Below are 27,371 nucleotides of genomic sequence, written 5' to 3' on the forward strand. Positions count from 1 at the left end.
ACATGTTTGCTTGTGTTACACAGAGATGGCAAAAAGCTTAGAAGCATGCCTTTGGAAATAAGGAGGCAGCATCAACACTAAACAAGTTGCTCGTTATGGATCTCAGGAGGAACCAGGCGTCTTCCTAAGCAATGGGAGGCAAAGCCTGTTGTCTTACCATTCCTGTGAGACCCAGGTCATCTACTAGCACTCCAGAAAAACCAACAAGAATGCCTTGTGCCATGGGTCTTCTTTTAACCGTACTGGGTTCTCCCAAACCTTTTACTGCGATTGAAAACATACAAATATTTCCTTCCAAGATGGATACTGTCTGGTGCCTTCCCAAGAAAGTCTCAAAAGTGAAACAACCAATGTGGCTTAGAGGCAAGGGAATTCAGAAGGTGGAGGTAAGTGGGGAGACATTGCTAGACACTACACTAAGTGAAAATATGTAAGGAGAAGGTGCTCATAACCTGCAGCTTTGCAGTGCATGACCAGACAAGACTGACATTAATTGCTTAACCGAGTGATGGGGACCAATATATCAATCCAAAACTGGTTTTGAAGTCCATATCATAATGGTTTCATAAAATGTCACCTGGCAAACATCCCAATTCTGGGGAAACCATGCAGCCAGCTAGTGATTCTTAGTGCTTCCGCTGCCTCCTGCAGGGGCAGTGAGTGACTCACAAGAGTAGGTGTAGCAGCCTTCACGATAGGCTCCCCAACCCCATTCTGCAGTGAGCAGCCGCTCCAATACCTGCTGCAGAGGCAACTAATCACAAGAGCAGATGACAATTAGAAAGCAGCAGCCAGCAGCAGAAACTTAGCAGACACCTGAGGTTCTGCTTGCTTAAAGTAGGGCTGGCGGGCCAGGCTGGTAGGTGCTATTTAGAGATGCTGCTCTGAGCTGGCTTGGGGCTTCTTGCTGGGAGCCCCTTTCCCTTTTGCCCCTTCCTTTCCCACCATGAAAAAAGAAACTGGTTGTTTTCTTCAGAGTAAGAGGGGGGAAAGTTGCCCTGTTATTTTAGACTCTTTCTCTTTTCTCCCCTTCTATGTGTCCTTGTGTCATTTCTCTCCCCTTCCTGGTGCCTTTAATGCCCATCTGAGGCTGGGACAGAGCCCCTTTTCCCCCTGTGTAAAAGTAAGATGTTTGTTGGCCCTAAATAGCTTCCCTCATATAAATAAAGCGAAAGAAAGAAAGAAAGAAAGAAAGAAAGAGAAAGCTTTTTGCCCGCTTGTCCTCCCTTTGATAAAAAGGGAGATTGGTGGGATGGAAGCTGGGAGGGGGGAGGCGCTTGTGTGTCACAATAGGGGGAAATGGAGGGGGTAAGATTTAACACTGACTGCCTTATGCTGAAATGAGAATTAGGTAGTTGAGCCATCAAAATTTGCAAGGTGTTAATCACTGTGATAGGTCTGCTTTCTACTGTCAAATTCCTTTGGCCCCAGAAGTCGTTAACAGCTAATCACTGAGATATTCACATTTAGGCACACCAGACAGAAGTATAGTATTAATATGATATAATCCACCTTTATAATCCACCTTTCTACAGAAGTACATAAGGTGGTTTGCACACAACTGACACAGTACAAAATAAGATAAACGTACACCCTAAAAACAAGACAAAAAGCAACCTAAAAATAAGAACAAGCAAAATCAACAACAGTTAAAAAGCAAGCTATTTTAAAATTTAAAGTAATTATATATTTAACCATACAAATTAGCTTAAAAGCTTCTATGTATGTTGCAGATCGTGCTAATGTATTTTATTTTTTCTATAATTACTTCTTAAAATAAAAACATACCGTATTTTTTGCTCTATAAGACTTTTTCCCTCCTAAAAAGTAAGGGGAAATGTGTGTGCGTCTTATGGAGCGAATGCAGGCTGCGCAGCTATCACAGAAGCCAGAACAGCAAGAGGGATTGCTGCTTTCGCTGCGCAGAGATCCCTCTTGCTGTTCTGGCTTCTGAGATTCAAAATATTTTTTTTCTTGTTTTCCTTCTCCAAAAACTAGGTGCGTCTTGTGGTCTGGTGCGTCTTATAGAGTGAAAAATACGGTATATAATGAAAAGCTTCTATATATATTTTCCATATAAACCTCATGCCCACTATTTAGAACAAGGGTCAGCAAACTTTTTCAGCAGGGGGCCAGTCCTCTGTCCCTCAGACCTTGTGGTGGACCGGACTGTATTTTTTTTGGGGGGGGGGGATGAATGAATTCCTACACCCCACAAATAACCCAGAGATGCATTTTAAATAAAAAGCACACATTCTACTCATGTAAAAACACGCTGATTCCCGTACTGTCCGCGGGCTGGATTGAGAAGGCGATTGGGCCGGATCTGGCCCCTGGGCCTTAGTTTGCCTACCCATGATTTAGAAAAACTCCACTCACCTCGAATAATTCTTGAAAAAGTTTTCTCTTCCCCATTTTCCTCCATGTACACCATTTTTACACTTCCAGTGGATGAAACCGGCTTCCCGATATGTGCTCCATGTATCAGTTCTTGGATGTGCCTCACTCTCAAATTAGATGTCTTCTCACCCATTACAAAACTAAGTGCATCCATTACATTTGATTTCCCTTTAGTTGTATAAAAGATCAAAATATTACCCTTTTCAAATATAGTTTAGATAATCTTTATTTTCATTTCAGATCAGATGTAAGAGACTCTTAAAGTCTCTTTAAAGTAAGATATTTTTATCCATTGGCACGGCCTTGACAGTATGTACGTCTAAACATGTCCAACAGATTTTCTTGGTTCTATGGGTTGGGTATCATCTACCCAACCCTCCGAATTTAGGGAGAAATGAAGTTCTTCTCAGATTCCTTTCTATCCTCTTTTTTTAAGGGCATAATTTAATGAGGTTAGCCAAGCTTGAAAGTTAATTTTCATCACACACTCCACACCCATACCCACTGGTAACCCAACTTTTTGAAGAGCTGAAAGGCAGATTTGATGACTTCTATTTCATTTGCCTAGCCATAGTTCAAGAATAGCAATGAAGGCTTGCTGTATACATGATGATATGAAAGCTTGAGGGCATGTCAAAACCATTAACAATACTAAATGAACCATAACAACAAAAAAAGCTTAAAATATTGTGTGGTGTGATAAACCTCTGACTAATATTTGGTTCATACCAGGCAAGAATCATGACTCGTGTATCACCACAGATATGTTTTATCTCCTAGTTGTGAGAATGAACTCAGACATTATTTTTATGTTAGATTATAAGCAGAGCTGGTATAATTCCACAATTTAGCACACACTTCTATGCACATTTTACATTTTTATACCTCTAGAGACACAAATAAGGAGGCAATTTCTGAAACAGTGCCTCAAACAGCAATTCCCACAGAGTGTGAGGCACCATACTGGTGCAAGCAAGAGCACCAGGTATGCCTGAGATCACCAAAGTGACACCTGCTGGGGTCTGTGTGCCTCCCTGCCAGGGCCTCCTTAACCACCCACAAAAGTTCTCATGGAACGGAAGCAAGAAGAGTTGCCAACATTGGAAGAATGGAGAATGAAGATGATGGACTTTGCAGAACTTGATAGACTGACAGGAAGAATCTGAAATCGACGAGATCAGAGATTTACTGAAGAATGGGAAAAGTTTTCAGAATATATGCATAATTCAAGTGAAAAACAAATAACGCTTGTAACTTTTAATGAAGCTTTGTAAAAAAGAAAGGTTAGAACTGGAGTGAAACAAGATTTAATTTATAAACTAGATGAGATTTCAGAAATGTGTAGGAAATTAAGAAGGGAAGGAGTACCAGCCAAGTTGAGGGAAGTCAAAAAAAGAGAATGGAGTTAAAAAACTGTATGAATTGTATTAATTTGTTTTATTTGTAAACTGAATAAAAATTATATTTTTTTTTAAAAAAGTTCTCATGGAACATCCCTTCAAAATCCCACAATGCATATGAGTCTGCTCACTCTTCCTGCCCAGTTCATGTACTGTAAAGATGTGAAGGTCCATTTAAAAAGTGGAAAATGTGGTGTCCATTTTTTCAGAAAAAATGGAGCCCCCCTGACCATTTTCCTATTTGTTTTCCTTCAACATCTCTAACCTCTCCTGTGCTGAGCTTGCTCTCTTAATCACACTCACATTTCATTAAATTTCAGAGCTGGAGACACTTTCCTTCTGTTCTGAATGGATGAGATAGGCAAAAAAGGCCTTTTTGTGAGCAAGCACAGTTGTGGCTGCTAGAGGTACCTTTACCCCACTGACAGGGGGTGCAGGGGCACGCTTGTACCATTTTGCTGTCCTCTTTCTGTCTTTTAGATGTGGCAGCCATTTTATGTTATGACACACTGCATCCCCCAAAGCAGCCATTTTGTGACCGGAGCCCTCAAAATTCCAAATGTGCCTACTGACCAAAAAAAGTTGGAAACCCGTGAAACCCCATAAAACTACTTCATTAATATGACACTGAAAGATGCCTAGCTTCACTTAAGAGGTGCTGCCAAATTTTAATATTAAATTATACTCTTTTCTTTCCCCTAATTTAGTCTTGAAGATTAGGAGTACAACATAGGATTTTACTAGTTTCTGATAACCCAAAGCACAAACAGCAAAGACTGTAGAAAACACTGAAATCATTACCACATACCCCCAAGTCTTGGTTTGGTAATTTATAGGGTAATTTATAATTTATAGGGTAATATTATATAAGAGGTTTATATAAGAGGTTTTTTCCTTCATAACTATTATAAAAATTAATGATAAATTAATTTTAATAATAATTCGTAAGGGGAAAAACATGTATTATTTTTCTGTAACATATACAAACCTGCCATAGCAGGTACCATCTTAGAAGAGACAGGAACTATCTCTTCTAAAACATTTTGAAATGAAAGCCACCTATAAGCTTACTCAGCTGTAAGTTAACTCCTCTTTTTGAGCCCCACTTTCTCCCTCTACAACATAAAATGAAGTATTACCTCAGTAATTAAGGTTGAATAAGCTTGTATTTTTACTTTCTAGTTTTAATATGAATTTAAGCATATAAGACAGCTTGTTTATGCTTAAAACAGAATTTAAGCATAGCATATGGGAAGGAAAGTAAGGGTCACAGAGTAGTTCCAGTGAAAAAAGGGAGAAAAGCACAGAGGACGCCTCGGAAGATCTCAGAAGATTAAACATTGCAACCTCAGCCATGCATATGCCACCTACAGGCTTAGCAGGTATTATCATACTGGATATGAAGAATGCTATATTGGGGTAAGAATGGAAAGATCCTCAAAGGCATTATTGGTGGGGGCTAAAGGCTTTTCAAAGCTTGATATTTGAGTAACAGCCATTGTCTCACAAACTGAGAAACCTTCAGCAAACTTTCCCTAGAGGGCTAGTTTATTCAGTTTAGTTTACAATGGGTTATATTAATATAGATTAATCAATTTGGGTAGGTAGAACTACATTCCACCCAATCAATTTTTAAAAATGTATTTCATTAAAACCATTTGTGAGCCACCTTTTAGCATTCAAAGTAGCATACAATAAATCTTGCTTGGTACATCACAGACAACAAATAATACACAGGATAAAGAAAAACTCTAGCAACAGTGTGGAGATAACAGGACAGAAGCCTGTCTGAATTGTTCACGTGTTACCTGATCCATTGGGACCAATGACACATGTGAATTTCTTGAATGGTCCTATGCATTGTTTCCCTGCCCATGATTTGAAATTTTCCACCATCAAAAGCTGCAAGTATCCCATCTATGGATTACAGGGAGGAGAGAAAATTATTTTTGAAAGAAAAATATATAGACAATTTCCCCTCAATAGTTAATAAACACTTTAAGTAACAATCAAACACTGCAACCCTTTGAATATGAGAGTTGCTCATATTCTAACTATCTACCAGGGCTGCAAGCTAACACTGCTCACTTGGGAGTACGTGCCACTGAATTCAACAGGATATATTTCTGAAGAGACATAGTTAGGATTATACCATAAATCATTAATCCCATTAAATGGAGACCTTCCACTGTATTACACTTAATAGTCGTAACATATAAACGTTGATGGAACAGGCAGGCCAGTAGCTATGCATTAATTTAATAAATACGGTAATAATAATAATAATATAAATATAAACTGCCATTGATATATATTCTCCATGTTCCCATAATATAAGCACAGCTTAAAGGCACGAATTTAATAAATAATGAAGGCAACTGCCCTCTCCAACCAATCTGACTCTACTAAACTGGCGCTCAACACAGCCCTCCACAAACTCCACTGTAGCTGCCACTGATAGATATGGATCCTCCATGAATTTGTCAAATTCCCGCTTTAACACGTTTCTTGCAGCACCATCCTAACCGCGCCCACCCTGAAGTGAAATCCTTTGAACCCAGGTGAGCAGGGGGTGCAGCCCAAGTAATATTTTTGACAAGTCAGTGACAAGACAGTATTCAGCACCCGATATTTAAAGCACCAACATAGTTAATAAAATAGGTGCCATATAACATTACTATTTAGAAGTAAAATTAAGTAAAAGTGTAGAGTTGGACGGGACCTCGAGGGTCATTTAGTCCAACCACTGCAATGCAGGAATTTCAAGACTCTGTAGATAAAAATAGAGATATGCGCGCGCACGCGCACACACATATACTGTATATATTTACAGTGATGCGTGTGTGCTTTTTTAATACAGGTGGATATAACGTAACCTGCTTTCCCCACACCCGCATATTCAAAATATATGTGTAATAATATAAGATCCAGGTGGCGCTAAACATATTCAAACGGGGATTTCAAAAAGAAAACAAGTCTCATTTTTTTAAAGAAAAGCCACGATAAAATCATACAAAGCAAATAAGCACAGAGCTGAGGGAGCCCCGAGGGTCTCCTCGCCCAAGGATTTTGAAGGGGAAAAGCGGGGGAAAGATGCCGCCTCACAGACCCCTCTCTATCGCCTCTTCCTAGAGCGTCTCTTCTCACTCTCGCCCCGCTCTTCATAAGGGAACAAGATCTCGCGAGTCCCAAGAGAGGGGCTCCCGTTTTTTGAGGGCTGCGCGCGCACAGGCCGAGGGCGGTGTTTCAGCTTCCGAGTAGCGCGGGCGCTGAAGTTGCGCCGCCCGAGGGCCGCGGCTGGACTCCGGAGAGAGCCCCGGGGGGGGGGGGGGCAGGAAATCCCGTATGCGGCAGGACGAGGGAAGCACTTCGCCGCAACTTCGATTTAGCTGCGAAATTATTTGGCGTTTATTGATTAAATTGTTCATAAATCAGTTACGCGCTGCAGTCTTGTTATTACAAGCAGTAAATCAATATACACTAGAAACAAATCAGTTATGCACCATAATACATGCACTCAATATATTAAATGAACCCTGGAATGCTATCCTTGACTACAAGTTTAAAGGCTACAATACTAGAAGAGTAACCTTTAATTTTACCATAAAAATACTTTGTCTACTGTGGTATAAACTAGTACGGAGATGCAGGGTTTTAAAAAACAAACACTTCATCTGATGCGTTGAAACAGTATTTCATGATGTTTATGTTCCCTTTGGCCGAAGCGAGTCCAGCCTCTGCCTCCTCCATGGGGGAGAAGGCGAGGCCCCGTGGGCAGGAGGAGGAGCGCGCCGCTTGCACCCCCGACACACGTGTAACTGCAAAGCCTTAAAAAGTCACGTAAGAAACTCGAAGCGCGCTCGACTCAAACATCTGGAGGAGCATAGCGTCGCTCTAGCTCGCGCGCGTCTATGGTGAAATCCCGCCCCGTGTTTTGGTCCGAGGGGGATTCACCGGAAGTGCCAGTAAGGAAGAGGGCGGCGTGCTCTTCACAGAATGAAGGCGCGAGAGGAAGCGCGATGGTGAGACGGGGTGGGCGGAGCCCAGAGGGAGGCGGTCCTTGGAGCGGAAGAGAACCTGGCTGGGGGCGCAGCCTGTTTCCCCTGGCAACCGCGCGTTGTTGACATCTTCCTTAGCATCCCGAGGACGAGAGAGAAGGCGAGGTGGGTGGGGGGGGGGGGCGGAAGAGTTGCTTTGGATGTAACTCCAGCAGATCATCTCATATTTTTTTATATATATAGGCATATAGCTTTAATTCGATTAATGTTTAATGCTTTTTTAACGAGTGTTTCCCACCCCCATGTTTTTAGCTTTTGCCAATATATCTGTCAGGGGGAAAGAAGGATTATTTTTAAATTTTATATATATATATATATATGTGTGTGTGTGTGTGTGTGTGTATGTGTGTGTGTGTATATATATATGTGTGTGTGTGTGTGTGTATATATATATATATATATACACACACACACATATATATATGTATACACACACACACACACACACACACAGACAATCACGCGCGCAAACATATAAGTGGCAATTGTTGCTTTGCCATTTGCAGGTTTTTAGACGCGCCCCTTCCTGCCCCCGCCATGGCGCAGAAGCTGGACTACCGCCAAGACCTGGCCGAGGACGCTGCCCTCCAGCGGAGGCGCTACCGGGAGCTGCAGAGGCAAAGCCGGGTGTTCGACGCCAGGGTCAGGACCATCGGGGTAAGCGTGGGGGAGAGGGATGTGGGGGAATAAATAATAGCAATAATAATAATAATAATAATTCTGGTACTGTAGGCAGAGTGCCTCTAGCAATGGGCAGAGTGACTCCTGGGAAGGGGCAATGCCTCCTTTTAGGACATCTAGACCAAAGTGTTGATTTAAGTATCCTGTCTGCAAATTTCTGAAATTGGAATGTCAAAATTGATTTTACTGAGAATGTTGGTTCTTGTTGATCAATACAATCATGAAATAAATGGTACCACAATGTCCCAATGAGCAGCATAAAACTTTTTCAGATGACTTGCAACTCTTCTTGCAAACTCCCTACTGCAAATGTTATGAATAATCCACAGAAATGTTTGGAAAACACTGTGGAAAATAATTTAAAAACATAGACATTCCTTGAATTATTAGGATATTTTCTTTCTGATATTGTATAACTCACATCACCAGCTACTACTGAGGCTGCTATTTATCTCTCCCATTTTTATTTATATTTACCTTTATTTTCATTTGTAATCTTTTGTTAATTACTGCTCATTTATCATATCTACAAATGCAATGAAGACATTGAATTTACAAAAGCTTGGTCACTACCTGAGCAATGGTGATTAGACGAAAGTCCTCTCAGTGAACTTCACGGTTAAAAAAAATGCCATGCTTTATCACTAGCTGTAATTACTCTGAAAACAGAGTAATACTGTAGTTCCCAAAGCAAGTATGTCAGGTGTTTGTGGCATGCTCTTAAAAATCTATGTAGAGTCATGTTTAGACATTTGAGAGCAATGCTTGGATAGATAATGTGTTTAAGAGCAGAAATCTCTTACTAATACAGTGGTACCTCAGGTTACATACGCTTCAGGTTACATACGCTTCAAGTTACAGACTCCGCTAACCCATAAATATTACCTCGGGTTAAGAACTTTGCTTCAGGATGAGGACAGAAATTGTGCTCCCGTGGCAGCAGGAGGCCCCAAGGAGCTAAAGTGGTGCTTCAGGTTAAGAACAGTTTCAGGTTAAGTACAGACCTCCGGAACGAATTAAGTACTTAACCCGAGGTACCACTGTATATTGTTTGTTTGTTATGTAGGGTGCTCACAGTGAACACAGTTGTACTCTCAGTATGAACCCAAGCCACTCAGCAGGTCTCCCTTATCCCATTCCAGCATTCTGTAACACACTGGTTCTCACTGGAAATGTACATGTTTTCCTTGTTTTCCAGAATGCGTGCTTAAAGTAAATACGTTGGATGCATAATCAGATGAACACAAGTCTTTATTTTCAAGCTAGTGCCTTGAGTTTGCAAAATATATTAATGCCCTTTTTACTCCCGTATAGAGAACTTATAATGACATCCTATACTAGGAAAGGATTAGTCTTGGAGCAGTTACGTGGATAATCTGATCACTAGTTCATTTCTTTATCTTGAATAGCAGTTTCTGTATTGAAGTTAGCCCTGCATAGTTTTGGTAATACAGTAATTTCTTTATAATTTATACATTTGAACCAGTTTTGTGGTGGGCTTTTTTTTAACTACAGGTTGACACGGAAGCTTTGGATGCTCAAATCAAAGACAGAAAGATCCAAGAAGCAACTCAGAGGGCATATGATGACACCATTGGTATATTTGTTAATAGTTTTAAATCAGTAATTTATCAAACAACTATCAAAATTTGTTCTCTTACTATTTTCTTCTTAAATAACACCTTACATTTTCTATGAATCTTCTGCTGTGAAGATGGAAGTCATGAATTGCCAGCATTATATAAGATTAACATCACAATCCTCCACCCCTCCACCCAGGGCTAGCTGTGGGCAGGATTCGTGCATTGGAGGGGGTTGGACTAGATGACCCTTGGTGTCCCTTCAGGCTCTACAATTCTATGGTTCTATGTCTACTTGGAAGCAAGTGCCATTAAGTGGGACTTAACCCCAGGTACATGGAAGAGGTCTTTCTGTCTGTGTTTCCAGCCAGTAGGAGTTGCAACAGAAAGACATATGTTCACCACAAACCTAAAGGTAAAGGTAAAGGTACCCCTGCCCGTATGGGCCAGTCTTGACAGACTCTAGGGTTGTGCGCCCATCTCACTCAAGAGGCTGGCGGCCAGCGCTGTCCGGAGACACTTCCGGGTCACGTGGCCAGCGTGACATCGCTGCTCTGGCGAGCCAGAGCCGCACACGGAAACGCCGTTTACCTTCCCGCTAGTAAGTGGTCCCTATTTATCTACTTGCACTTAGGGGTGCTTTCGAACTGCTAGGTTGGCAGGCGCTGGGACCGAACGATGGGAGCGCACCCCGCTGCAGGGATTCGAACCGCCGACCTTTCGATCGGCAAGCCCTAGGCACTGAGGCTTTTACCCACAGCGCCACCCGCGTCCCCACCACAAACCTAAACAAGTCTAATTATTATTTCTTTCCCCAGGGAATTATGGGAACTGTAGTTGTGTGAGTTCTTATTGAGAATACTCACCATGATTCTTTGGGAAGGCATCAAAATTACACTGGCGTAAATCTGTTATAAATTTGTAGTAGAGATATACCCAATGTAGCACCAATGCAAATTAGATCCTGCTTACTGTTGCAGGCCACCGCAATATCCGAGTGGTGCAAGATTACAGGGGCAGTGTTTCCTTTGGACTAAGGTACAGCAGAGGCTGAGGTGCCTTTACGATATATGATTTATTTACACATATATACAACCTGAGCCTACGACAGAGGGCATCACAGCATTGACACCTCATAGCTGCAGCCTTGGATTCAAATGGAAACATCACTCTGACTCTCTGGTTTCTGAGTCTGTTGCTTCCCACTTCTATCTTCTAGCTCAGATCACTTCCACCTGGCCTTTAGTCTTTCTAACTAACAGCCAGCTGAGGGATGGTGGCCCACCCATTTGTTATCTGGCACAGATCCACTTTCTTTGTTCACTTAATGGCCCATTGACTAGGCTATCACTTCACCAGGAATTTGAATCATTGCTTATCATAGAATAATAGAATTGTAAAATTGAAAGTTACCCTAGGGTCATCTAGTCCAACCCCTGCAATGCAGAAATCTCAACTAAAGTATCTGTGACAGATGGCCATCCAACCTCTGCTTCAACCAAACTTCTGATGTTGAGTCGCAATCTCCTTTCTTGTAACTTGAAGCCATTGGTTTGAGTCCTACCGTCTGGAGCAGGAGAAAACAAGTTGCTCCCTCTTCCGTGTGAAAGCCCTTGAGATATTTGAGGATGGCTATCATATCTCCCCTCAGTCTCCTCTTTTCCAGGCTAAACATACATTCAACTATTCTTCATAAGACTTGGTTTCCAGTTCATTGATCAACTTGGTCACCCTCCTCTGCACACGTTCCAGCTTGTCAACATCCTTCTTAAATTGTGGTGCCCAGAACGGGACACAATCTTCCAGGTGGGGGCTGACCAAGGCAGAATAGAGCTGTACTATGACTTTCCATGATCTGGACACTATACTTCTGTTATAGTGCCCATAAAGTGTTATATTTTAACATTTGCTGGATCCAGGGATTAGAAGATTCCCCCAACTCAAAATACTACAAATATGTGTAATAGAATTCTAGTGACCGTTAGAAAAAGGAAAGAAGAGGAGCTTCAGAAGGGAAACTTCGCCTTTCTCCTGCCTGCTGTTTCCCCAGTCCTAGCTGGCCCCACCCCCACCCCTCTTGTGGACCAGGTATTTACATATCCATGTGGGCATTTTGAACCTCACAGGTTGAAAATCAGCCAAGGCAGCAAGGCATTTTGAAGTAGAAAGATGGCAGATTACCTGATAACTCCACTTACCTGAGTAGACATGATTAGAATTGCATCCTTACTCTTTTCATGCTCCCACTTTTCTCTGTTGCTCAAATATTTGCATATTTCTACACCAAAACAAGTTGGTTCAATAAAAAGAATGGTTCTTTAGCATTTTTTAAAATAAGGAGGAATCCAGTTGACCACATGGGGAACTCAAAAATACAGAGGATTCTGAGGCTTCTTTTCCTACTGCTGCAGTTCATGCAGTGCCACTGAAAAAGAAATCCCCCCCAGGTGTGCTTCAGAGCAGCAGCCAGGTGTGCTTCAGAGCAGCAGCCTGTGGTACAGATGTGTGAAGAATGGTAGCTGGAAGCCATGCTGTATGCATTCAACGGGCACTCTGGCTCCTTTGGGAGGAGGGTGAGATATACACTTAATAAAGAAAAAGTTTGGAGACAACTCAAAGACATTTGGTGCCAAAAGGCATCTCTAACTTATCTGCATGGTGGTAAAAATGTTAGAGCATTTGCAGTCTGAAATTGTCTGTCTGAAGCAGGCTGCCTCACCCTCCCTAACAGCTGGCATAACCCTACATGGAACCATCAGAAATGTGCACATACAAGTCTTTGGATGCTGGTCAACAAGTTTGTAATTCTTTTATTGATAAATAGTTAAAAAGAGTATATGTTTCATCTGGGTTGTGAATGAGACTTTTTTTCCTTTTTTTAATCCAGCTGCTGAAATGAAACAAAATGACAAAATCCTCTGCATCTTAGATGAACGACAGAAAAGGGACTCTCAAATTCTAAACAAAGCTGTCAATGAATTTCGCCAAACTTATCAGCAGCCAGAAACACGGCGTGAATTTGATTTGTCTGACCCACAAGCCCTAAAGAAAGATACTCCAGCTCGTCTCGCAGACAGTGACCCTCGATGTACCATATCTGGCTTGCAGAAGTTTATGGGAGAAGATTTGAACAGTGAGAATAGGTGGAAATTCCAGAAGGAGCAAACAAGGGAATGGCTTTTGCAACAACAAAAAGATTGGGAGAATGCACTGGCAGATAAAAAATATGCTGGTAATAAATTAACCTAGATTTTTGAATTTGTTTTGAAAGTTATATCTCAGGTAGCTGGCCAAACAGTCGTCAAGTTGTTCAGCTGCATGCCAGACAAAAGCATTCCTACATATTTTTATTTAGAACACTTCTCCATGACATACTAGTTTTGTTGCCTTTTTGTGGTTTTTTTTGGCTTGGAATACATTTCAGTTTTGTCAGCCCTAATCCACAGTCTGGAGCAGTGGAGCAGTTCAGTACCTATTTACTGGGAATAAGTCCCATTGAAATGAGTGGGATTTACCTAAGAGTAGACATTCATTGGATTGCAGAATCATATGCATGTGATGCGTATTAATTGGAGGGAGAAGGCTGGATCTAGGGCTTAGAGAAGTTACTGGTTTGTCAGGAGAGCAGGGCAAATGAATGTGTGTTGTGTAAGGTGAAACTTGAGTCCAAGGAACAGGCAGAAGCAACAGAATGAGACAATAGGTGTCCCCCCCCACCCCAGTTATACTGATTTGCATGTGTACACATGTCCAATTCTGTTTCACTAATTTAGATGATCTCCATGACCAACACAGAATGGAACTTGATCAAAAGGCTGTGAACCTTCAAAGAATAGATGAAGAGACAAGACGAGCCATTTGCATCACTACTACAGAATTTAATAAAGCTCTGGTAAATCAGTATTAAAAGGGAAAAGAAGATGAACTATTATTTTCCAAGTTCAGTGTAATATAGTGTAACAAATAAGACACTGAAAAAACATTTCAGAATATTTAGACATCCTCTACAGACATACTTTATTTTATTTATGAATCTGTTCCCATAAAACATCTCAAAGCAATTTAACAATAAAACATACATAAAAATGGTTTCATAGAATAATAGAATTGTATAGTTGGAAGGGACCCAAAGGTCATCATCCAACCCCGTGCAATGCAGGAATCTCAACTAAAGCATCCCAAGGCAAAGGGCCATCCAACATTTTCGATGGAACAGGCTATTCTTATGGAATGTTTTCAGGGCCCTTTCAGAACCAAACAATCCCCATTAAGTTTCTGCAAAAAGACTTCCTTCAAATGTACAAATCACTGTCTTTTCCCCCTCCCCCCACCCTTGGAAGTAGTCAACTTTTTGTTCCTGGAATAAAACTCAGGACCTCTAAGGGGTAGGGGGACAAGTCCTTCGCAGGCCTGTGGGAAAACTCCCATTCCAAGTGAATCCTGCATGACTTAAGAATTGGCTCGTATTTTATGATGAATGATTCCAGTAAGAGAAAGAACCAACAACAGTGATATCTGACATTTGGTTTGCTTGACCTTTTGATGTTTAAATCATTGGTTTATTCTGGCTCAGCTTAGGAAGTTCCCTCCAAAATAAAGTGGGGTTTAATGAATTATGAACAGTTTTAATTTTTTTTTAACTTTAGTCTCTTAAACTTTTAGTTGGCCCTTCTGCATCTTATTTATTTATTTCATCTGGTTCTTTCCTATCTTGTTTTTAAGTTGTGGGTGAGTTTTGATTCTTCTCTTTCTGTTTTTCCACTTGTTAGACTACTGCTAACTCTTGTCAGTTAGTGAATCTTGTCTGTTTTGGCCCATTCTAATCTTTGAGAGTTTTACCTTGTCACTTCTCTTCCTTTATTTTGACTTATTGATTTGCCGCTTTCCCATCTTGCTCCTCTTTCTTCTGTTGTTTTATTTCTTTATAGTATTTGCATACCACTTTTCACAACTTTAGGGACGCAGGTGGCGCTGTGGGTTAAACCACAGAGCCTAGCGCTTGCCAATCAGAAGGTTCGAATCCCCGCGACGGGGTGAGCTCCCGTTGCTCGGTCCCTGCTCCTGCCAACCTAGCAGTTTGAAAGCACGTCAAAGTGCAAGTAGATAAATAGGTACCACTTCAGTGGGAAGGCAAACGGTGTTTCCGTGCGCTGCTCTGGTTTGCCAGAAGCGGCTTAGTCATGCTGGCCACAAGACCCGGAAGCTGCACGCCGGCTCTCTTGGCCAGTAAAGCGAGATGAGCACCGCAACTCCAGAGTCGGTCACAACTGGACCTAATGGTCAGGGATCCCTTTACCTTTACTTTCACAACTTTAGAAAGCAGTTGACAGTGCACTTCAGAAATACAATAACTAAAATCAAAACAGCAAGATTAATTTTTTCAGTTGAGTAAAAACAGTCAGCAGCAGGATGCATACCTCTGATTCTCATCCTCTTGTGTTTCTGTGTTCTATGTTGGCTCCCTTTTCCTCAGTTCATTTAGTCTAATTCAGTTGCTAATGTTTCCATTCTTAGATCTTCCTTATTTATCTTTCTATCTTGATTCTCCTGTGAGCTGAAGAGAAGGGATTGTAGTAAAGTGTATTAGATAACATAACAATATCATGCTGTACTCATTAAGAACTGTGCATGTTTTAACTAGGTAAATCTTTTGGAATAATTAATAGGGTTTGCTGTTTTTCCGAGTTTTTCCTATAACACTGTCTTTTTTAAGGCTGCTGACATTGCATCAAGAAGACGACTTGAAAAGCAGCAAGAAGACGAAGATAACATAGCTGAGATTTCAAATCTGCTTAGAGGAGACCTGCTCTCTGAAAACCCACAGCAAGCGGCCAGTTCCTTTGGTAACGGTCGAGTGATTCCTAACCGATGGAAAGGAATGAACCAAGATCAGCTGAAAGAAATACGTGACGTTCAGCTGCAACAAGTTCTGGAGAAGCTGGTATTCACTTTCATATTGCCACTGTGCCACAGTAGAAACTTATGAATCCTCTTTTGAAATAGGATGTTTAGAAAACACAAATACTTAGTTGCTTTTCACCAGTTTTCCAGAATTCATTGTAAGAACTAATTCACACTTAACATAATTGCCACCCTGACAACACAATTATTTTGGGATTGCACAGGGACACTTATTTTTAAAAAACAGTGTAACATATCAAGAAAAATATAATTCCATAACCTAGATCATCATTACTATTCCTTCATAAAATCTACTAACACTACTCTGTAATGATTAAAACTACAAAATAATTACATAATCTATCCACATCAACCCTTTACCTTTTATGAAGAAATAACAAGCTTTACCTTTTTGACATAGAGGTTGGAAGAAGAAGAACGTCAAAGAAATGCGGAGTGGGACAGAAAGCGCATTCAGGAAGCTAGGGCAGAAGTGCTTTTTGAACGGCATCAGCAGCGTCAGAATCGAGAGCTTCGGAGAACATTAGATAATCTTAATGCACAGCTCTCCCAGGAACAGAAGACAAGGTAAGAAGTGTCTCTACCACGTACCTCATGTGCCTAGTCTGGTAAGCTATCATCTATACATATGACCATCTTCAGTCTCACCAGAAAATAGCAGGCATTGGTCAGGCCTGGTATAAAGGCTAGTAGCCTGGTTTTTGTTTTTAGCTGATCAATAGAGTAGTGTCTTCTGCTCGTTGTTCTTTAGGCTCAGGTTTCTAGTCTTTCCAGTTTAAAACCCTGATGTGGAGACACCCCCTTCTGGGGAAAGATCTGCCTGTAGACGGTCCTAGGTTCAGTCCCAAACATCTTCAGGTAGGGTTGGGTATGTCTCCTGGAGAGAGACTGCCAGTCGTTTTAGAAACCACTGAGGTCGATGGACCTATGATCTGACTCTGTGCAAGGCATCTTTAAGAGTTTGGCAGAGTTATTCTGTTTTGATCAAACTGGTTGCACTTGGTCCAAAATGTTCATCCTACTGAAATTCCACAGAGAACTTGCTATTTTCTACATTCAGTGATCTGTCATAATCTTTAAAAATAAGCATGCTAAGTTTTTACAAAATGTCAGACTTAACAACAATTGCCTGTTGTAGTTCTATGATACTATTGATGCTTTTGGTGACTACTTTACTTTGCATAGCAGTTATCTGAAGCGTAAGCAGCACACATGAAGAATGAACTTTACATTTTTATGAGAACTTTTATTAATTGAATATATTTATTTCCAGGCAAGCATATATTGATGAAGAAGTGTATTCAAATTTTCCTTCTGGCCAGTATTACACACAATTTAACACCACTAGCCGGTGATGTTTGGATCAATATTATCGAGTTGGATATATCCAAAAGGTTTGCAGAAGTACTTGTTTCAACTTCAAAACTGTAATAAAGAAAACAACATTAGTATGTTTTTTACCTGACATATGGATATTATGAAACTAAGCCTTTATATTGAGCAAGAGGATGGTGGATTCCAAAAGGAAATATTAATGCAGAAATAAAGAATGTACAGTGAAGTAATAGACAATATAATAGAACATTTGCAGTTCTTAGTAAAAGTTGTTGATACTGCTATAATGCTTCTAGAAGAATTTATAGAAGAATTTTGTAGCCCCACCATTCATCAAATGATTCCAGTGTCAGTTTCAGTAGAATAATGCTGCCCAATTCATAAAAACAAATACAAATTGAGCAAAATTTTGGGAAACAGTAAATTAAATGAATTGCTTAACAATTGTTCAGTGCACAAACACATCCATATAAGAGTGTTTCTATATAACAGACTGTTTTTACAATGAAACTACTGACAGAAATATATGTTGCAGGAGACGGATAGTATGGAAAACAGCATTCCTATGTTGCCTTCTGCACTGTATCATATGGTATCACTTACCCCATATAATAACACCATCCCCTGTGCATTTCTCCACCTCCATTCCAAATCATTGGTTGGATAAGCAATATTATATGTTATGGAGGAAAACTTGAACAAAGGCCTTCCCATCTCATTTGTGACATCCAAGCCTGTGCATAAAGATTCATTGAATGACCAAAGAACTCCACTAGTAGGACACACATAGTTGGTGCAACAGATTTCCCCTCTCCCTACGGCCCCCATCCCCAATAACCCAAAAATCTGCTTTAGAGATTTTGTGATCTTCTGAAGCAGATGTGGACAGAGGGGTCCATCAGGGTTGGAAAGGAAGAGGAAGAAGAAGAAGAGGAGGAGGAGGAGGAAGAAGAAGAAGTCAGCTCACTTGACATTGGGTGTTATCCAGAATATTCATCTCAACTAGGAAAAGTTTGTCCAAAATCTGTCTTCATGGTCTCTTTTCAGACTTTCACATGGAATTTTCTCCCAGGAGAAAACATCCGTAAGCTTTCTAGAAAGTTATCGAACTCTGTCATGCTCAGAGTAGATCCACTGATATCAATGGATCTACTCTGAGTTTGACTTTGATACTATTTTATATATATGTCTTGGGGAAGTCCTGTGCCCCCTTGCTTAGTTGGGTTGAAGGTCTTTTTGTGTCTTCTTGAACCATTTTTACTTTTGAGTCATTTTGTAGAATTTAAAAATAAATGAATGAATTCTGAGAAGCACGGAGAATTGTGATTTTAACCATCAGTGGGAGAACTTTGGCAGTTACTCAGAAATCCCAATTCAGTCTTCGCTAGTCTTGCATCTTTTATACATGTCTCTGTCCCATAAATTTGGGGAGAATTTACCCATGGCCACACATCCAAAAGACATACTTGCATGTGAGAGTTATTTTCTTATTTTTTTTCTATCAAGAGTTCCTCTACTAAATCCAAAAATTGCTTGATAAGCTTACCCTCGGCTTGAATACCATTTAGGGGAATGAGACAGGGTAGCTAGTAAAGAGCGTCTCCCTCATCTGCACTAGCAGAGCAGTAAGTGGACATGCCTGGTCTACAAATACAGAGGAACGGAGGGGCATTTTTCTTGGAGTGTCCTGCACCACTTCAGACGGCAGGTGGAGTGGGAATCACAGTTTTGAATGCTACTCCTCTACACAAAAAACAGCCAAAGAACCCAAACATCTCCCTGAAACCAGGAAACTGACACGGCAGGGGGTGGCTTGCTTAGAACTTGTCTCTTGAGATGTAAAAAGTTTTGTTTGCAGGGAGCTTTTTATGTGGGGAAACATTCAAAAACGACATTTCCTACCTTTAGTAAGCAATAGTATTGTCATCTTTATTACCCCATTTTGCTCCATGTATACACCAAGTCACAGTCTCTCAAAGCTATATGATGATGTTGCACAAGATTCAGAGATACATTTCAATGCTGTGGGAAGGAAGTCAGCAAATATGACTTATTAAATTTTGGTTTGCATTTGTATTTTGCGGATCTTCAGTCAGTGCTCTTGCTGCCAAAGAGAAGGTTGGATGCATAGATAAGAACAAACAGGCAAACAAAGATAGCAAAAAGGAGCAGGTATGTTATCAACAGAATATAGAAGCAATTTACAATGACAATGTCCCGTGACTGCATCATCATACACTTTGTAGGGTACAATACTTAGATAATGTTACTGGTGTCTTCACTCTACAAAACAAAAACAAAAAAAAAAGAATGCATTTATTAATCTGTTGTGGAGAAGGAACAAAGAGAAGTTTGAGTTAGGAGGACAAAAATAGAAAGTTGAGTTTTGGAGTCTAAGCTAGCGGCAATTTTGTGGGGATGTCTGCCTCTCTCTGGGGATCAAATATGAGGTAGTAGAGCTTTCTGTTGGGAGTTTTTAAACTGAGTGCCCCTATCAAAACTCAACTTGTATATTTGTAAATAAATTCAGATTAAAAAATATCGTAAGTGATTTTCTCAACAAAATCAAGCACAGGCAAGTGTGGCAATCCTGAACTTCTCACTCACAACAGAAGTCAGAGCAAATGTACAATAACCTCACATCACAAAAGTTTTTCATTTAAACATATGGTATTAACCCTACCAAATTCATTTATTCAAAAGCAAAAACATTTTCATCCTTTTCCTCCTTCCCTAACAAATGATAGTTTTCCTGTTATACGTAGAATCAGAATGGCAGAGCAGGACGGGACCACGAGGGTCATCTAGTCCAACCCCCTGCGCTGCAGGAATCTTGCCCAATGTGGGGCTCGAACCCACAACCCTGAGATTAAGAGTTTCATGCTCTACTTTTTAGTAAATAGTTGGTATTTCTTCATGTATGTTAGTAGGTTTCCTTTCAATTAAAAAAACTGGTTCCAGAATTAAAACATACACTTATTCTATAATTTGTGGCACAATTGTATGCATATTTGGCTTCTTTCAAAAGTTAGAACACCTATTTGAGCATATTTTCACAGGAGTAATAGAAAATACTCTCCTGAACTACAAGTGGTAAATTAAAATGTGGAATCACCTGAAATATAGAACTTCTGAATCTGCCTTATACTGGGTGGTGCCATTTGGCTGCAATTCTCCCAAGGTCTTTCCTAGCTCTGCTACCCAAAATAATCCTTTGAACTGGAGATGTTTTGAATCAAACCTGACATATTTTGCATGTGAGGTATGTGCTATAGTACTGAGCCCAATTGGCCATTTTAAAAAAAATTGAATTTTTTAATCAGTGCCTCAGCATTGTGACTTACCTTATGCTGTTCACTGGAAAAATTCCGTAACCACCTATGATTTTATTTCAGATCTGAAGCCAGTAGCTGGTAGATACTACCATCTCTTTTTCTTCTGTAACTAAACAGATGAAGCTGGAATCAGTGACAGATGTATAAGCCTCACTATTTCACATCCCTTTCACGCTCATTTACCAAGAGAAAATAAGATTAGTGACTCAGTTCAGAATCCTCCTTTTGTATTAACACTTTGAAAAGGAGGCAAGATGAACTACTTGCCGTTAATTTTTACAGAAGTCCATTATTCTTTCATTCATTGATGTCTCCTCCATGCATTGAGAGGGAGATACAGTTGTTTGGAACAGGGGTGTGAAACCTGCGCCTCTCCAGGTTGTCATTGGGCTACAACTCCCATCATCCCTGACCATTGGGCTGGCTGGGACTTCTAGGAAGTGGACACACAACAACAACAACAATAACAACAACAGGAGAGCCACAGGTTCTCTACCCCAACTTTGGAAGCACTGAAAACTGTCAGAAGCTGAAATCCATGCTTTCCTAATGGAGTGGCACACATTGTTGGCATCTGTCAGTCTTGAGAGACAGTGGGGGTGAAGTCAAGCTGTTGTGTTAGCATCACTGAAGAGCCCTCCCTGGGGCGCAAGTCTGGGCAGTTTGTGAGGAGGTCCTGGGCTGCCCATACAACAAGACCTCATGGCCTCACCGAAGTGGTCCAAAGCAAAGCAGAGCAAGATGTTTGGCACCAGCTGGGCTGCAGGAGTTGCTGGAAGGAGACATACAAGGCACCATCCAACCATCTTGAGGACTCAACTCCAGATTTGTGTAGAGTTTAATCCTTAGCCTTTTCTACTCCTGAAGATATTCCTCAAGGCAGCAGAGATTTAGGATGATAGTTTTCCTTCTGGATGGGCTACCTTCCCAGGTGGATGAGTGCCATCTGCCTCTCACTTCCCTCTACAGCACATGCAGAAACTGCCTTCTTGACTCTTGGACCCACTATTGGTCCCATCTGCTCAATCCCCTGGAGGGGTCTTCACATGCAGGGGAAGTCCCTAACTCACTGAGGGCTTGAGACCCATCGGCTACCTTCACCTGTTTTACTTGGCCAGCCAAAGCCATTTGTAGGCTGTGACCGCTGTCGCATGCTGACAGCTTCTAGGAGCCACAGGTGAGAGCCGACTGCAGAGTGGGGACCAAAGGTGGACAAACTATCCCAGAAGGAACAGCACGTGACCCCCACCAGGACTACTGTTGTTGTTGTTTAGTCGTTTAGTCGTGTCCGACTCTTCGTGACCCCGTGTACCAGAGCACTCCAGGCACTCCTGTCTTCCATTGCCTCCCGCAGTTTAGTCAAACTCATGCTGGTAGCTTCGAGAACACTGTCTAACCATCCCGTCCTCTGTCGTCCCCTTCTCCTTCTGCCCTCCATCTTTCCCAACATCAGGGTCTTTTCCAGGGAGGACTACTCCAGGGAGGACTACTACCCCTTCCTTAATACCCCAGAGGCACACATATATATATAATAAGTAACCACACAAAATCTAGAGGTTTGAAACATCATGGCTTGAAAGCTCTGTTAAAGAAAAAAGAAAAAAAAAGTCAACCACTCTTAAGTGTAGGAATCTGCACATTGTGATCTAGACAACACTACACAGTGTAGCATGAAATAATGCAAGTGAGTAATAGGCTTGAGAAATCTATTTCCTGTGCCTTATTAGTAATCCAGCCTTTTCACAAAAGGCACCGCAAAAATCCTTCCATATAAAAAACCACAAGAAAATAAGCAGTCTTACATTGTCAGTTTGTAACCCTTTAAAAAATGGCACATCACAAAATTCTGGGCTGATTCACTACCCTATTTTCCTAGCTTTATCTGCGCTCGGACAGGAAAAGAATGCTCACAAGTAGCTCTGTTTTAGTAACAAAGCAAGGTCTAATTTGATTACCCCATTCTTCTGGGATACGAAAATGCAAAAGAGGATTAAACACGTTTTAATCAGCTGGGGGGGGGGGGACCTTTTTCAGCTTGGCCGGATTTCCTAATAGGCAACTTTGAGAGAACAGGGTTACAGCCAAAAGCAGGCGGCGCAACAGATGTGGCTTACTTTTCCATCGTAGGCCACATTCCAGAAACATAAAAGCCAGAAGTTTCCACACACCTTTCTCCGCCATCCAGGCAAGAAAGAGGCATTATTATCTGAGTTCAGGAACACATTCCAGCCAGGAAGAGGTACTTGAGAAGAGCCTGGAGTCTGGTCTGGTGAAGGATGTGACCTGCGGAGCAGGTAGTGTGGCCTGGGAAGGGTGCTGAGGGCCAAAAAGGCCTGGAGGGCCAAATTTGGCCTGGGGGCTAGAGATTCCCCACCCTTGCTTTATGCATGAACATAAAATACTTCAGTTACCTAGGGCTCACATTCCATCACACAGGATCTTGGAAGCACCATTGGCAAACCTCCCTCCAAAAGGCGGAGATTACAAAGCTAGCCATACTCAGATTCTTCTTCACAAAGGGCAGCAAATATGTTCCAGCAGCCTTAAGGGTTTTCAACGCAAAACCCATTTCCCAACTCCTGTATGCAGCAAATGTATGGCATAATGGGGGCCTGCCAAAGCTAGATGGCTTTCAGGCAAAATTTTTACGATCTCTGCTGCAGGTACCCAACTGTGTCCCCAACTCCATACTTCTGTTAGAAGCTGGGGAATGCCCAATTTCAACTAAAGCGTGGTGGGCTGCCCTAAAACATTGGCTCAGGATTTCAGTGTTTGATCTAGGGAAGGGTTTGTACCAACACCTGACCAATGAGGAATTTGTCAGCAAATGGCAGAAAACCATGACTAAAAAAGCCACCTCTATTGGTCTGTCCTCCCCCCGCCCCAACTGTATTACCTGAGTTATGAAGGTGCCCAAAAGATTTTAAAGCAAAGATTATGGGACAATGCACACAATGACTTGCGATCTCGATCACACGCAGTCTGTAGTCCTCTGGCAGTAGGAGTTCAATATGGGCATGTCTTTAAGTTAACTACCGAAGGCTTTTCACCAAAGCCAGACTAAACGTCTTTCCCTCTGCAGTGTTGGATGGTAGGTTGAGAGGAGTTCCCTACCAGGACAGACTTTGCTCGTGTGCTCAAGACATCGATTCCATAAATCATATTTTGTTGCATTGTGCAAAATATGAGCAGGCCAGGGCTGAACTGATACTACCTTTGCTGGTACCTTTCCCGGGGAAATCAGAGGCTCACTATGTCAGGTTCCTACTGGACAAATGCTAGAACGTTAGCAGTGGCAAAGTTTTTATTGGTGATTGCAAGAACTAATGAGCCCTATATTCTAAACAAAATGCTTGATTAACCTGGAGGTAGGCTGTATGACTTGTGCATTGATTTGTAATGATTTGTTGGGTTTCTGGACCGTAATATAGATTGATTGATTGATTATGCATGAACATAGGGCCAAAAGAGAAGTTTTGAGGGAAATAGGTTTCCCAACATCATGTTTTCCTTGTAATACTAATATGGGACAGAAGCCAGGGAGATTTGCAGTGGGGACTCAGGGAAAAGATGGGTTGGGGGGAACTGTAGCCTTTCCCTCACCCATTTTCTATTAAAAAAAGCAGCCAAAACATCATTTCCAGAGAAGCAAGGGAGGCTAAGCACTTGTGTCTCCCTACCTTTCCCACCACCATCACATTCCCAGTTATCTTGGGAGGCATGGGGATGGGACTGTATCATTGTTAAATCTGGCCCAAAGAAGATCCCGTTCTGTGAGTTGCTTGCCAGGGCACTAAAAGGAATGGTGGTAAGTACAGGTTAAGCAATACTGGTTGTACTTTCCATTCATTGAGAGTTTGACCATATAGGATGACTGTCTCTCCATAAATACAATTTAAAGCCGAATCCAATGAGTTCTAACACAGGAGTTGAAGTCACAGAAAGCATAGTGACATACAGACACATATATGTGCTGCTTCACATTCTGGGTTCATTTTTGGGGGGTGGGGATAACCTCTTTATGTGGTAGAAATGTAATAATTAGTAATGTAGCCTTTTCACTATCTTTTGAATCCCCAAATATCTACCTGTGTTCTTCTTGCTTCTACATGGAATAACATATGAATCTGGCCTTTTGAGTTTGTAAGTAAGGCATTTTAATTTTCTAAATGGTGTGGTCTGTTCATTGCAAGAGGGGAAGAGACGGGAAGCACTGTAAGTGGCTAGAGCATAATATTTAAAAGGTCTAACAGTCCCATGATTCTGTGATTTTTAACTGATATGGTCTCTCTCTTGCTAGAGAGTATGTTTAGCCCCATGTTTTAGATCTAGGGATCCAGCCAATTAAGTAATTGATTGATTGCCTCACATGAGTGATCTATCTTTATCATTGGATCATTGGCTGGCATTGCCAGTGGCAATGGAGGCATTGGGGGAGCCCAGAGTGCTGAAGCCCCTCCATCACCACCAGCAGAGCTGAGAGAGGGTCACTTCTGCCTAATTCTAACTCAGGGTGGGAGAGCAGATCAGGAGTTAATTTCTCTGTAACATTTTAGGATCACCTTATAGGACAAAGTGCTCTCGGAGGAGCTAAAAATGAGCATCATAGTCTTGCTCCTGCAGAGTTTCCATAGCTCTATAACACCTGTCAACTCCGTGGCCAGAAATGGAGGTGGAATATAGGAAAAGAAATCCACATGCTACCATCAGTCTTTTGCTAATTTATTTCTGCAGTCCAGTTTCTACTTCTTATTTTCTCTACCAAAAATACTCACAGTGGCTTACCATTTCAGTACAGAGGACACAAATTAGATAAAGAATACAAAGCAGCAGCCAGCTAAAAGCAAATTAATAGAGACAATATAATATAAAAAGAGGCAAACTAAAACTTTATTCAAGGCCTGCCTAGAAGCAGACAACTGTATTGTCTGCCCCCAGCTTCCAGTCAGTGAAACCTAGTCATCATATAGCATTCACATTTTCAAAGTAAATGGTAAAATCATTTAATGCATTTGCACTGACGTAACATAGTTTGCAATCCCAAACGGTGCTCTCATTCTTGGCAAGTTTAATGAAATACTGTTTGGTTTCCATAAACTGCTTGGATTCAGAAGAATTGGGGCTTAGAAAAACAGGATTATGATGTTGTGTCTAGGAGGTGCTATTTATCCCTGAAATGGAGCCACTCTAATGATTTGAATATGCTCTGCTGTCAGGTATCCCATCAGATTAAATCCTTATTATCCCCACTGATGGGAGAACCATGCTGCTATTTTTTGTATGAGAAGTCCAAGGAACTAATGCAGTGGCTCCATTCTAATTAAACTTTGCTGCATACGGCAATTAGTGGCCTCAGAATTCAGTGAGAAACAGACACAATTGCAGTGCATGACATCAGTTAAGTGGATGGATCTAATTTGCTGGATTGGGACCAGAATATATTTCAGCCATTTTTTATTTCTGCAGTTGATGCTAAAACTAACTGTTAATGTATATAAAGAGGTGTCTGTGGTTTTGCTGAACTAAATGTTTCCACTCCAACAGTTTCACATATTTTCCAAACCTATGTTGCAGTCCAACTATTCTACTCATTCCAAACTTCTGATAACAGAGAGAATTTTTCCCTGGATTAAAATCGAAGCATACTCTTAATACCTGGGGGGGGGGGGGGGAGAGAGAGAGCCCAGAGCAGGCTCCTAGGAGAGAGCAAGTAATTCTACTACATTTCTGCAACCAATGCAGAAAAGGGGCAGAATTACCTCCACTGAGGTGGAGGAGAGAAAGGTTGGAGCCGTGAGTCATGCAGAGATGTAGCAGGAAGCCCACATCATAGGTGGGTACTTCAGGCTCACAGGGTTCAAGTGCACACATCATACACAATGGAAATAACTGTGCTATTCTCAATTCTCATCCCATTCAACATAACATTTTGATGTACATAAATAGCATCGCTTTATCTCAGATATGAGTTTAAAATTGTAAGGAAGAGTTGGAGGGTGAAGAGAAAAACAGCAGAAAAAAAACGTATTTTTCGCACTATAGGACGTACTTTTTCCCCTCCAAAAATGAAGGGGAAATGTGTGTGCATTCTATGGGGTGAATGCAGGCTTTCGCTGAAGCCTGGAGAGCGAGAGGGGGCAGTGCGCACCAACTCCTCTCGCTCTCCAGGCTTCAGGAATCTCTCCGCAAGCCTTGGGAGCCCGCGGGAGTTCCCGTTGGGCTCCCTAGGCTTGCGGATAGCAGCCTGCATCTCAAAGTCAGGGGCGTGCACAGCTCCCCGACCTGGTTTGGAGGCTTCTCCCTGCCGCCAGCCCCACAAGCTCGGGGGACAGCTGGGAGGTGGAGCGCAGCCATCTCGCTGTTCCCCGACCTGGTCTGGGCTTCAGGCAGATATCCGCAAGGCATGGGAGCCCGGCGGGAAGTCATAGAATCATAGAATTATAGAATCATAGAGTTGGAAGAGACCACAAGGGCCATTGAGTCCAACCCCCTGCCAAGCAGGAAACACCATCAGAGCACTCCTGACATATGGTTGTCAAGCCTCTGCTTAAAGACCTCCAAAGAAGGAGACTCCACCACACTCCTTGGCAGCAAATTCCACTGTCGAACAGCTCTTACTGTCAGGAAGTTCTTCCTAATGTTTAGGTGGAATCTTCTTTC

The 27,371-nt window shown here is 41.6% G+C and overlaps 2 protein-coding genes across 10 annotated transcripts in view; one reads left to right on the forward strand and one right to left on the reverse strand.

Moving 5' to 3' along the window:
- Positions 1-27,371, reverse strand: part of SMC1B (structural maintenance of chromosomes 1B) — a 387,986-nt gene that overhangs the window by 28,497 nt on the left and 332,118 nt on the right. Inside the window, exons 1-3 of one of the 8 annotated variants that reach the window (XR_014511353.1) lie at positions 6,815-6,901; positions 5,609-5,717; positions 2,380-2,568 (exon numbers count right to left, since the gene is read on the reverse strand). Coding sequence is in view for 7 of the 8 variants with exons in the window: in XM_083440716.1 (XP_083296842.1) it covers positions 2,380-2,568; positions 5,609-5,717; positions 7,391-7,474 (382 nt within the window). In the remaining variant the exon portion in view is untranslated. Of the gene's footprint in view, positions 1-2,379; positions 2,569-5,608; positions 5,718-5,862; positions 5,993-6,631; positions 6,712-6,814; positions 6,996-7,390; positions 7,571-27,371 lie in introns of those variants that run through there. The other 7 variants (XM_083440716.1, XM_083440717.1, XM_083440719.1 and 4 more) reach the window with 7 other exon arrangements.
- On the forward strand, positions 7,889-17,489 carry RIBC2 (RIB43A domain with coiled-coils 2). 2 transcript variants are annotated; one of them, XM_083440858.1, is made up of 8 exons: positions 7,889-8,178; positions 8,313-8,515; positions 10,055-10,136; positions 13,007-13,351; positions 13,893-14,011; positions 15,833-16,060; positions 16,442-16,608; positions 17,315-17,489. In XM_083440858.1, exons 1-8 carry the CDS (start codon positions 8,064-8,066, stop codon positions 17,394-17,396), a joined length of 1,341 nt encoding a protein of 446 aa, XP_083296984.1. In that variant the 5' UTR covers positions 7,889-8,063; the 3' UTR covers positions 17,397-17,489. The 2 variants fall into 2 exon arrangements, with proteins under 2 accessions (XP_083296984.1, XP_083296985.1); XM_083440859.1 differs by lacking the exon at positions 7,889-8,178 and having other exon boundaries at positions 8,303-8,515.

This window comes from Podarcis tiliguerta (assembly GCF_965153285.1).
Source record: "Podarcis tiliguerta genome assembly, chromosome: 5".
Lineage (NCBI taxonomy): Eukaryota > Metazoa > Chordata > Lepidosauria > Squamata > Lacertidae > Podarcis > Podarcis tiliguerta.

Excerpts from the sequence above, each read along its gene's own strand:
- RIBC2 (XM_083440858.1), top strand. The coding sequence starts at position 8,064 with ATGTTTAATGCTTTTTTAACGAGTGTTTCCCACCCCCATGTTTTTAGC. Across the intron at positions 8,179-8,312 it reads TTATATATATATATATATAT|ACAATCACGCGCGCAAACAT; the intron begins GTGTGTGTGTGT and ends ACACACACACAG. Across the intron at positions 8,516-10,054 it reads CCAGGGTCAGGACCATCGGG|GTTGACACGGAAGCTTTGGA; the intron begins GTAAGCGTGGGG and ends TTTTAACTACAG.